General features: G+C 38.0%; 2 protein-coding genes across 2 annotated transcripts in view; one reads left to right on the forward strand and one right to left on the reverse strand.

Annotated features, from left to right (window-relative positions):
- Positions 1-5,145: 5,145 nt before the first annotated feature.
- On the reverse strand, positions 5,146-7,010 carry LOC124164070 (beta-1,3-galactosyltransferase 6-like). Its single transcript, XM_046541239.1, has 2 exons — positions 6,430-7,010; positions 5,146-6,351 (listed from the first exon to the last, which is right to left on the reverse strand). The coding sequence occupies exons 1-2, from the start codon at positions 6,788-6,790 to the stop codon at positions 5,678-5,680; spliced, it is 1,035 nt and encodes a 344-aa protein (XP_046397195.1). The 5' UTR covers positions 6,791-7,010; the 3' UTR covers positions 5,146-5,677.
- A 2,570-nt stretch (positions 7,011-9,580) lies between these two features.
- Positions 9,581-12,378, forward strand: part of LOC124163425 (protein lifeguard 1-like) — a 29,087-nt gene continuing 26,289 nt past the window's right edge. Inside the window, exon 1 of the mRNA XM_046540334.1 lies at positions 9,581-9,801. Within this exon, the coding sequence (XP_046396290.1) occupies positions 9,744-9,801 (58 nt within the window). The 5' untranslated portion in view covers positions 9,581-9,743. The remainder of the gene's footprint in view (positions 9,802-12,378) is intronic.

The following is a 12,378-nucleotide window of genomic DNA, read 5'->3' on the forward strand; positions in this document are numbered from 1 at the left end:
TTTCATGGTTTTCATTTGTTGACTCCATGACTTCCTCCTGATTTTAGACTTAAAACTAGGTGCTACTGGCTGATGCCTGCATAAAGGTGTGGGTATCCCACCAACCAGTGACAGAAAGAAGTGCATTTTTGTATGCATGAGGATTGCTCCCGTAACTTCTGCATGTAGTATTCAGGGTTGGCTTGGCCGAAATGATAACTTCCTAAAGTGAGCAATTTCTTGTCATTTTAGGTATGCATAAATGGCTTTAAAAACAGTGCAATGTATTAATGATACCTGGGCCTTGCCGAGACACATTTAGTGCCTTTGCTTCTGCTGGCACGTAATGATTCACAAAGAAATATGGAAAAGAGTAGCAGGACTAAAAAATTTGTATCAATTCAATGTGCTCATTCTATAATATTTTCATTATAACATGGAAAATATTTGTACTAAGCACCACTTAATTCTTTTCTGCATAAATTCCCATTATCAGTATTAGAGAAGATTGGTATCCTTGTATAGGTATCAGATGTATACAGTAGGTGAGGTACCAAAGGACTTTGAAATGAACATTATAATCCCAAGTCACCAGAGGAAATGGGTGGAGAACTGCGAATGTTGTAGGACCATAAGCCTGAAAATGTGTGTGTCAAAGGTACTGAAAATGATCATAAATAGAAGAATAAAATAAGGAGCAAAAGACTACTTGGATGAGAACCAATTCGGATTCAGAAAAAAGCAAAGGCTCAGGGGAAGCAATACTGGCCCTAAGACTGCTCGTAGAGAAGAGAATGGCAAAAAACAAGCCGATATTCGTGGTGTTTCTAGACTTAGAGAAGGTATTTGGCAATGTGGATTGGAACAAACTGCTGGGAATCCTGGAAGAAATCAGATTTCTTCACAATGACGGGAGAATCACCCACAATTTACACAAAACCATGTAGCGGTGATAAGGAATAGAGAGCTAGCCTATCAGTGCACAGCAGATCAACAGAATGTGCTGTATAAGGCGGCGAAATAACAAGCATCTCACCTTTGACCTGAAGACAAAAGCAGGATGTCCTTCAAAACTTTAGAAAAACGAATTACGCTACAAACAATCGTGGCTGGATAACCCTGATAACAGCAGTCTTATGATCAGAACCCAGCTGTGAAGAAGGAAGAGTAAGGATAGGAATGAGACAAGGCAGAGCTTTGTCTTCCATAATTTTCAATGTCTACATCGGGAAAACCATTAATGAAATAGAAGAGGCCTCGAGAGTGAATATCCATGGAGAAAAGTTAACGTGCTATTAATGCCAATGGCATAGCTTGTCATAGCAGAGCCAGAGAAGGATTTGAAAAAGATTCTGGTTAACATGGTTAGGATAATGGGTAAATAAAAGCTGAAAATAAGCACATAGAAAACCAAAATATTAGTATGCAGCAGGAGAGAAGTAAGACTAACATTAAAATCGGGAAACAAAAACTGGAAGAGGTGGATGAATTCTGGTATTTGGGAGGCAGGATAACTAGCGAAGGAAAAGTAAGAAAAGAAATCATCAGCAGAATAGTCCAGGCAAAGAGAACATTCCACCAAAAGAAAGATCTACTTACTGGGGGAAATTTAAACAAAGGAGTAAGGAAACAATTTTGCAGAAGTTACATTTGGAGTATGCTTCTCTAGAAAAGTGAAGCATGGACAATGACAGTAGGGGAATATTCAAGGGTAGAGGCTTTTGAGTTGTGGTGCAACAGAAGAAAGATAAGGATCTAATGGATCGACAGAGTAAGTAATGAGGAAGTGGAGAAGCCTTATGAAAACCTTGATTAGAAGACAGAATGACCTTGTCGGCCACACCTTGAGACATGTAAGGCTGATAAAGGAATATTGACAAGGTAAAAGTAGGCAAAAACAGAAAAAGAAGACCTGGAGCAAAATATGTCACAGGTAAAGAAGGTTGTGACAGAATAGAAACATGTTGGTGTGAAAAGACTAGCTGGTGAGAGAATTGAGTGGAGAGCTACGTCATACCAATCTTTTTGACCAGTGATGATGAGGTTGGTCTTGCTTGTAACACATACTAATATAGAGATGGAATAGTTAGCAGTTATAACTCTACCAAAGATTGTTCTAATTGCTCTCTTTCCTGCTATAATCTCTAGAATTCAACAGTATAATTCACCTTACAAATGAAGTTAAAGTGGTTTCAATCATATTGCTGCCTGTCATTTCAAGACCAATATGCTTAATAGATTGGACAAACATTTTATGTCAACAATGCATTTAGACTAGATGATCAAAACAATAGGGAAAACTACAAGTAGTGAAATTGCGAGCTTCCACACAGTGCACATTGTCAATGAAAGTTCCTCCAGTGTGTCAGTTGCTACATTTCTGCTAATACTGGTCCAATGATCCAAAAAGCCCTGAGGATTATTATGAAATTAAATGATTGAGGTTTTGCAATACACTAAACAAAATGGGCGTGATGATAAAATTTCTGTTTTCTTTAAGTGCCTTGGGGGGAGGGGAGGGGCACATAACCTCCCCCCCCCCTAATTCCGCCTATGCTAATCAACGTGTTTGTTTTAAAGCTACGAATTGAAGCCATTATAATCATTCTGCCTTTTGCTCTATTTGTTTACTGAAATGCATTTTTGTAATGATTCCATAGTCCTAGGCAGGTGCCATATTTATGCTGAGTTGACTCATTTATTGGTAGTTTTCAATTCCTTGATTAAATCTTATTTTTCTGGATGCATTACAGAATTATTTGTTTTATAGGGACGGGAGGAATTCTTTCAAGCCACAGATGTTATTTAGTAATACCGCATTTCTCCAAATACAGTCCCCCCCTAACTTTGAGGCTTCACTTTCGGGGAAAAAAATGCATTTGAATATAGTCCAACCTTTACTTTTACCATGAGCATTTTTGGAAAATATGGGGGGCTTAATTTAGGTAAACACGGTAATTGCAATAATTTTATTAAACAAATATAATTTGAAAGCCTTCATCATTATGTTTACAAATGCACTATGGTACAAATACCATATGTTATACATAACAAATGTAAAAAGCACAAGGTACACATCTGTAATTGGAAGCAACCCAGCTGGGAGAGATGGATTACTGAAACTTCTGGATAATCACAATGTAAGTAGAGAGCAGAAAGATTATAACGAGACTGTGGACCACAGGAAAAATTAGAGGAGAAAATTAGTAAATGAATCTGGGTACCTACTTGATAAGGCTTGAGAATGTACAAAAAAATATAGATTATGGTGGGAAAGGAAGTGGACCACAAAGGCTGGGTAGAAACAGTAGAGTGAAGAAATATAAGTTTGAAAAGGAGGGAGAGATGGGTGGGCAGAGCCCCAAGGTACAGTTGTTTAAAAAAAAAAGAGATGATGAGGCGATCATTCTGTAAAGAAATGGCTGTAGATGAGTTTGATTTATAGCAAAGGATATATACAGAGTAGAAACATGGATTTTAAGGAAGGAGGATCAGAGAAGACAGGTGGCATAAGAGATATGGGTATAAAATAGAAGGTGAGATGGATAAGAAGTAAAGAAATGAGAAAGTTCCGGACATGGTAGGCAAAGAGAGAAAACTACTTGTGATGATATGGATGGGTTGGTTTAAGTTTAGTACATAAATACACATTTAACTTATGTACAGCTAGAACAAATGAGACTGATGTAGAAATTATGCAGGGTCCAAAAGGTATATCTATTTTCACTCCTCCCTGATGAAAGAGAAAGAAAGTGATGGGTCTTACCATCACACATTTAAAACCAATCAAGACTGTATGAGAGACATTAAAATTTAAGCCACTGATAAAAGTAACAAATGGAGGACACAATACAACAATCAGGTTTGAGTTAAGGCCCAAAAAAACTTTATTAATTTTTCTACTGTAGTGTTCTGGTCCCAACAGTGCTGAAGCAAGAATAAGAAATGGGGTAAGACAAGGGTGTCCACTTTCCCCCATAATTTTTAATGTTCACATAGAGAAAGCCATGAATGAAATCAAGGAGATAGCCTTGGGTGTCAATATCCACGGAGATAAAATTAGTATGCTGCGATTTGCTGAAAACATAGCACTCATACCCGAGACAGAGAAGGATTTGAAGAAGACTTTGACAAATATGGAACGAACAATGGCCAGATATAAGCTGAAAATCAACAAAAAGAAGACTAAGATATTAGTATGCAGCAAAAGAGAGGAGGCTAAGGCAAGAATTAACCTAGGAAAGCATCAGCTTGAAGAGGTGAAAGAGTTTTCTCACCTGGGGAGCCAAATTATCAACGAAGCAAGAAAGAAAGTCAGTAGAATAGCGCAGGGGAAGAGGGCTTTCTACAAAAAGAAGACTCTTCTTACAGCTGAGAATACAAGCATAGAAGTAAGGATACAATTCATCAGATGCAACATTTGCAGCATGTTTCTATGGAAGCGAGGCGTGGACGTCGACCGCTGATAGAAGAGAAGTTGAGAGTGGAAGCATTCGAAATGTGGTGCTACTGAAGAATGATGAAGACAAAATGGATTGACTATGTAAGTAATGGGGAGGTGCTAAGAAGAGTGGGAGAAAAGAGAAGTCTTATATAACCCTTAAGCAGAAGACGGGAGAACTTAGTTGGCCACATTTTTAGGCATGATGGCCAGACGAAGACAATCGTTGAAGGACAAGTAGAAGGGAAGAAGGGCAAGGGACAGCCCCGAATGAGTTACATAGGACAGGTTATTGAGGATGCAAAAGAGATGTAATACATCGCTATGAAAAGGTTAGCGGATAGGAGAGGGGAATGGAGATCTGCGTCAAACCAATCTTAGGATTGCTGGCTAATGATGACAAAGAGAGTTCTGGTGGTATTTTCTTACCATGTGATACATGCCTACTCAGTAATCTTTTGATTCCATAGATTTCCATTCATTATACACAGACTTTCTCTTCCTAGGAATAAATGGTTAAGCTTTCTTTTTTCATCTTGTAAAGAAATAACTAGGTATCACAAAAACTGACACAATAACTAGGTATACATTTTTATGATACCTAGTTATTTCTTCACAAGGTGGCATATGGAAGTTTCACCCGAGTAGGTGGATCAGTGTACTCTGCCACGGTTGGAATATAGGCCTCATGTAGTAAACCTGTAGTCTTATTTCCAAAATGGCAATATCATTTCAAAATCTAATACGCTATCTGAATAGTGGAACAGATGAATGATGCCGTGAAGCACAACATTTACTATAAAGTTTTTTTTTTGTTATTCCAGACTTGATGTTTTCCAGGAGGAAATGATTTATACCATAGTTTGTAGAGGGTTTCTTACAATATACACGTACAATCAGCGTCCATTTCATGATTGCCAAAATGTTTCTGCTTTGACCTCCCTTCCCCCACAGACAAAAGTGGCCGATATCCAGGTGAATCCTGCTAGCCCAGATAGAAGCGGCCATGTTTTATAGCCGGAACTTTACAATTAAGGACAGGAAAATTGTTTATGGAAAACCTAATAGTCAATATGTCAACAAAACTGGCCACCATTAGGCATTGTGCTGCATGCTCTCATTTGGGCTATTTCCCAAGACATCCTTGATGACTTCCAAGAACATTTCGGGATGCATCATTCGAGAGTTAAGGATAGGTGCTCTTTTTTGGATGCAGGTCATGGCTTATGGTAGAGTAATAGATCATGAAATGATAGATCACGGCACAGAAGAATTTGTTCTCACACAGCACCGTGACGGTGGCACATCCCAATTGTACAAATACGAGTGCCGCAGAGCGAACTCCCCGGAAGGGCAAAACTTTCCCCGTGTCTTCAAGGAGGAGTACAGCGTTCTCATCATTTGGGGGGACACTTTGTGGGTTAGCAAGTGCTCTTCATTACAGCCACGAGAAATATATTCGGTATCAAAACGTGGATCGTGCTTCCTCTCCAAACCCCTGACCGTAGACAGCCAAGCACCCACAGCGGCGTCTTCATTCCTATAGAGCTCTAGGTAGGCTGCACGATGAGCTAACAAGTTTACCAATTCCTTAGAGAGGACATAACCTCCGCCAAGAGCGTACGGAAGATAGCGGTCACAAATAACCCAATTTGACTCAGCCCACTTTCCACTGCGGCGGACGTGAGCCCTCCCATCAAAAAAACCCCAATAAAGACGCTTCTGGGGATTCTTAGCGAACGATTTCTTTAGTTCCTTCAAGACAGCTGGCATGCGAACAAATGTATCGTCATCACATTTAAGCACAAATGAAAAGTTGACGGCATTTGATAACCATGTGAATGAGTGAAGAAGTTTGGTAGTAAGGTCTTCGTACGAGTCGAGCACCTCAGCAAAAAGAACAAGATCCTCGTTGTCTTCATACTCCTTAACTGAAGAGAAAAACGATTATTGGTTAATATTCAGCATAAGAGAACACCTGACTATAACACCAAAAATTGCATTCTTACCCAAAACAGAACTCTGATCATTAGTTAAATTTTTAGTGCCTACAAAAAAGAAGTAACGAACATCCTGGACTTCACCGTAGGTAGCCCATGTTTCCCGAATGGACGTCCTCTGCTGGATGTTATCCGGAGAACTCATTATCATGACAACGAGGAATGATGAAATTGATTCCCTAACGTGAGATTTCAACCTGCTGTCCTTTCCTATCACTAGGACATGTTCCTGCGGCAATTTTCCAGGACCAGTTACGCCACGTTCCAAATGATCTGGACATTCGTCATACCTCATTACACACACAGATATAGTGCACCCTAATATGAAACTAAAGGAGCAATAAATAAAAAGTCTACAGTTTCTTCTCATCGCTTACATGCGAATTAACCCACAACGCATCCTCCTGTAAATAGTTTTTAAGAGTGCATATTTGATCAAGTTATTGCTCCATGAAAGTAAATAACTTATAAAACCATTCACAGCATTGTAACATTCATTATCTTGAAAATTAAAAAGAAAAAACTTTTGAAATCACGAATACAGACACTAGCATCTCAGCAACTTCCACGGAATTTCTCTGAAAACACACGAAACATTTTCATTGTTTACATTCGTGGGTTCATGGCACAGACCTTATAAGCAAGTAGACCCGCCATTATCCCAACATCTTCCCCTCCGCTCCCTTCTCTTCCCCCCCACTTTTAAGGCGTCGTGACGTCACGGTTGGGAAGCGCATCGTTGTAGTGCATGGCCATGGAAGAAGAAGTTACTACCATTACTACCATGGAAGATTACTACTTTGTCAAGAGTGTGAAATGTAACGGATAATTTTCTATTTTTCACGGCAGTAGGAATGATATTTCGAAGCACTTGGAGACGCAAAAGCATAAAAGATATTTAATTAAATACTGCTGCATCTTCCTCCAAAATACAGAAATTTTTAGTAAAAAAATTATGGAGACGAAGAAAAGAAACTAGCAGAAGGATGTCTTTCCATGCTATTTTTCACAGTCATTCCTTCAGACCTAATGCCTGTACAACTGGCATGGAAGGAGGAGAGAAATTTTATCTCCTCCTTCTTCCAAGCAATTGATTTGCTTTTGGTCCTATCGTTTGGACGAAAATCGTTTTTTTCCAAATGGATAGGACAGCTCGCCCCCCTCGCTGCGCCACTGTGTCAAGGTATTATGGTAAACAATCTTGTGTGCTGAAAATTTCTTGGACATTGGATTATTCAATTTTCTTCCTTGATTATTTCGTGCACCTGAGGTTAATTGGCGGATTTTCAACTTTTTTTCAGGCAGTTTAAACGGTTTCTTGTGGAGGGCGCCGGTGTGAATAATTTCACTATAGGGTTGTTCACCATATTTTTTTTATTTAAGAAATCGAAAGATCGTGCTTCAGAAGGAGCAATGACAATAATATTATGTTATTTTCTTCATTGTACATGTTTAGAGAAGGCTTTAAACAGTGACAAATTTTACGTTACGCCAAAAAGCCCTACTTCCATCTTGAATTGGTGTGTGACGTCACAAGCCTGTAGATGCCCTACTGCAGTGTTTGAAGTGGCTCAGCAGGGTTATTCCACTTTTTTTTTTAAGATCTCCAGCGTCTGCCGCCAGATCAGCGTTTAAAGAAAATCCAAATTTATCCTTTAATAAGAGTTATAATAAGCAAAATTACCCTTATTTGTACATATTTATTGCTCATCATATCACAAATAGCACTACAACGCACACATTTCACGAGCTGTCTTTTTGATACGTATAATCAGTATATTCCAAATCAACTGATTCAATAAAAAACTTGGCTCACAATAAATATAAAACACTATTATGTAACACTAATAAAACATGACAATCGGTTTTCCAATCACTCTGCACACACAAAAGAATTTGCACTCCTTGAAGTTCGTAAGGATTCTCCACACCTCACTTACCACTCATCACTAACGACTTAGAATCAGTTTACGTTATTTTACATTGATATTACGAAGACAATGAAATGAATAGGCTGAAACAAATTATTAAACTAGCTAAACCAGTTATTGTAACATCAAAAAACTTCGAATTTCACTTTCACTATTACCGTAACCAAAATATGACCAAAACAAACAACAGCGCAGCGAAATTCGTGAAATGTAAACACTGACGAATGCTCCAAATGAATTGGCAATAGGTAATAAAATCAAACAGAACTTAGAGGCGAACAAACGAATGAAAATTAATATACGTTCGATGTATCCTCTAAGTACAACTAGCTCAAATATGAAACATATCCTTCGCAATAGTTAAATACCTTAGATCGAAATGTATAGGGTTGATTGAACCAGCATGGAAGAAATAAATAATTTCGTCGAAGATGTTACATTCACAACTCACTTCACTTGTCGCTTCAGTCTTTACTTCATCGTCTATATGCAATCAATTCACTCAGGGGTACATTAAGGGCACAAATTTTGTTCACTTGCACTAGCGGCAAAATGAAAGTTCACTGCACGTAGGTAGTTTCCTTGCAAATGCGGCTATACAAAACTTTCAATTCCTGTCAACAATTACACTACATACGTTGCCTGCCTAACTTGAAGAATGGATTTTATGTCGCCTTGATCCATCCGGAAGCTTCATGCACAACATAGGCCATTTCAAAATAAGGAATAACCTTGGCAAATGTCCAGTCGGCATGCAGAGTGCTCAGCTTGGCATCGAGCGATCGAGGGTACAGGCCAGCCGTACAGGCTTGTTTCGTCATCACCTCTATTTCAAGATGGCCGACCGTTTTTGGCGGCGTTTAAAATTGTTCGAATTTTGATTGCTAATAATTCCATCATTACTTTTTCAACGCATCTGTCATTCATCCCAATCAAAATGAAATTACATCAGAAGTGATATACATTCGTTTTTTTAGACCGTTCTGATAGGCTTGAACAACCCTATTATCAGTATAAATTATAATATAATTTCACTATTAGCAGTACTGTCACAGGCATCTGCGTCCATTCCATCATATCAAATACAGATCTGACTATTATCTAATGCATCCTATCATAAAACTTAGTAAAATTCATCATTTTTCGCTATATTTGGTATGAGCCTCCCTGCGACTGCCGCCGCTCTAGCGCCCAAAGTTTGAACTTAATTTCATTTGCGACCATTGATTACATGATTCAGCGATTATGCTCGAGAGGTCGAGATAACAGGGTCACAGGGTTCTTGAGGAAAAATCCCGTCCTTTGTGTAAAGCCCCTGTATCCTTTTGTGTCGTCATATTTCAGATAACTTGTAATCCTTGTAATATATAGGTTAAAGGATATTTAAAGGACATGTCAACTTGGCAGCAACCTCTTATACCACCCGTTGGATTTAACCCTCCGCCACAAGGTAGCTACAATTGATTCATTTGTCAGTATACAGAATAATTTGGTTGTAATGCCGTCATGACATAATGATACTGCGTAGTAACCCATAGGCTGCTATTCTGGATGGAATAGCATTATGCTATTCTCCGTTATTGCAACCGATGTTGCTATAATATAGCGTATTGCAACGCCTATGCTATTTGGTATTCAGAACGGTTGCAATTCGTGTTTTTACTACACCGGAAGACGTAATTCTCAGAATAGCATAGGCCCGTAGCAATTCACTATTCTGAACGGCGAATTGCAACCGGTAGGCTTGCTATAATATTACGCGGTCTTCGATGCCGAGCAATTCGGTATTGCAACCAGAAAACGTGCGCATTGCGATGTCGAATTGTTTTTCTGAGGTTAAAGTAACCTAATCAAGCATTGAAAAATGGAATAATAGCCAAAAATAAAATGATATCAGCTTTATTTTAATTAAATAATAGTAGCATAAGTGATGAATATTTAACTAGTTAAGTGATTTGGTTAGGAATTAACATTCGAGCTTAATATATGAAGCACAAGCTTGCTTCATCGACAGTACGAAAACAATAACAATTAATGCAAAGAATTACTACCATTAGCCCAAATTTTACGTGTTTTATTCATATTTACAATTCATAATTTTATTTCATCACTTGACTTGCTACTAAAAATATCCTCAATGTAGGCTATCAGGTCGATTCTTGAAAAATTTCAAGCTTGTGTTAACACACTAACTCGCCAAATATATTAATAGTTATAGCTTTCAATGAAAACCATATATTACCATAATAATACCATATACTTTGATCAGCCGTTCATTTCCTCAATTGGACAGTATATACAAATACATGCAACGAGTCGAAATTGTTTTCCCCACTATTCGCTGCCTTCTACAATTAAAACTAAAAATTTACTAAATTATAAACACGGGCAGTCGACTTTAATTACTTGCTTGAAAACAAAGGATTTCTCCGAACACCAATAAAGTTTCCGAACAAATATGATTCACCACAAACGTTTAATGGAATATCCATGCACTACATCATTAATGCAATATATATCATGTGGAATTGAATACAAATTGTTTCCTCTATAGACAAGTAAGTTATTCACACAATTAAGTTTCAGTTTATCGGCACAGTTCAGGGTCTATCAAAAATTTCAGTGAGCACATAATAAAATCAGCTGATACGAAAACAATGATAACTGACACAACAGCACTTTCCACACGATTCACTTTTTCACAGTTGTTCCATCCATCCTCAAATTCACCATCACATCCCTCTGCTTTTTCCAAATCTGCAGCTGAAATATTGATACTATTCCATCATATTACATGAAAGCACAGCGGTGACGTTGCCACCTACTTCATTTCCTAAACAGAGAATGAATTGAAATTAGGGAGTCATATAATATAAAGCTAGTATTAGAAACGAAAGCTTCTAGTTCATACAGTAAAGCTATATCGTCACGATCAAAGCAATAAAAGTTGGTACATATTTATTTTGACATGCAACGAACAGACAGACTTCGAAGCCTAAGACAATTACGAAGAAAATCAAACATATTTAGGTTTCAATGATTATTTCGCATAACATATATCTCACGATAAAGGACCGATCGGATATAGGTAAATGATTCAATATTTCTGCCCGATAAATCATCATTATAACAGTAAAATTATGACCTAACCCACCTGTCTGAAGCCATTGTGATATTATCAAAACAACAACAATCACCTGATTTCCTAAACGAGATTTTCAAAGCATATTATATAAATCCACGGTTTAATATAATTTTTAAATGCAAATTAAGCAATTATTTGTAATTGCAAGTCAATATTCCATAAAATACAGAAAAATATATAAAATATCTTCTCCCTCATTGGTTGCGCAAACTGTTCAGAAAGTTTTTCATACGGGAAGGGGCGGAGCTTCCAAATAGCTCACGCAAGGAATAGCATGCTGCTATTCCGAACAAAATTATTACTACGCTTCATTCTGAATACGGGGTCGTTGCAATAATGACCCGCAGAATAGCATATGCTATTTTTTGCAACGCTTATCCAGAATAGCAGCCATAATCTATTTTGGGGAAGTCGTTCTTAGTATCCAAGAATCTATAAAAAAAATGATATAGAAGAGTTGTTTTGACAAACTTTGATGACCCCTCCCCTTATTTATATCTCTTCCCCAATGAAAATCGTGGGTGTTCTGAGACTACGTTCAGGTTTTCAAGGAGGTATTTCCTCGACATCCACCTGGAAATATGCTTAAATGCTTTAGATGGTTTTGTACTTCATACGACAACCCTGATGCTTCCGTCGAAAACCTGTGGGTTCCCCAGAAGATAGTGTAGGCTGTATTTTTCGATTTTCACCGCGTCGTGGTTTTGTTGGAGACAATAGTTTCTCCTGCATTCCAACAGGCGTCGAAGATTCTGATTATTGACCTTTTGAATTAATGTATACGTTAATACAGTAGAAGATCAATAATCCTGGGGGATAAGGTCGGTTGGTTTCTAAAGTGTTGGCTTTTCACTACATGGGCTAGGGTTCAAGTTCTGGCAG

Source organism: Ischnura elegans, chromosome 8, assembly GCF_921293095.1.
Source record: "Ischnura elegans chromosome 8, ioIscEleg1.1, whole genome shotgun sequence".
Taxonomy (NCBI): Eukaryota; Metazoa; Arthropoda; class Insecta; order Odonata; family Coenagrionidae; genus Ischnura; species Ischnura elegans.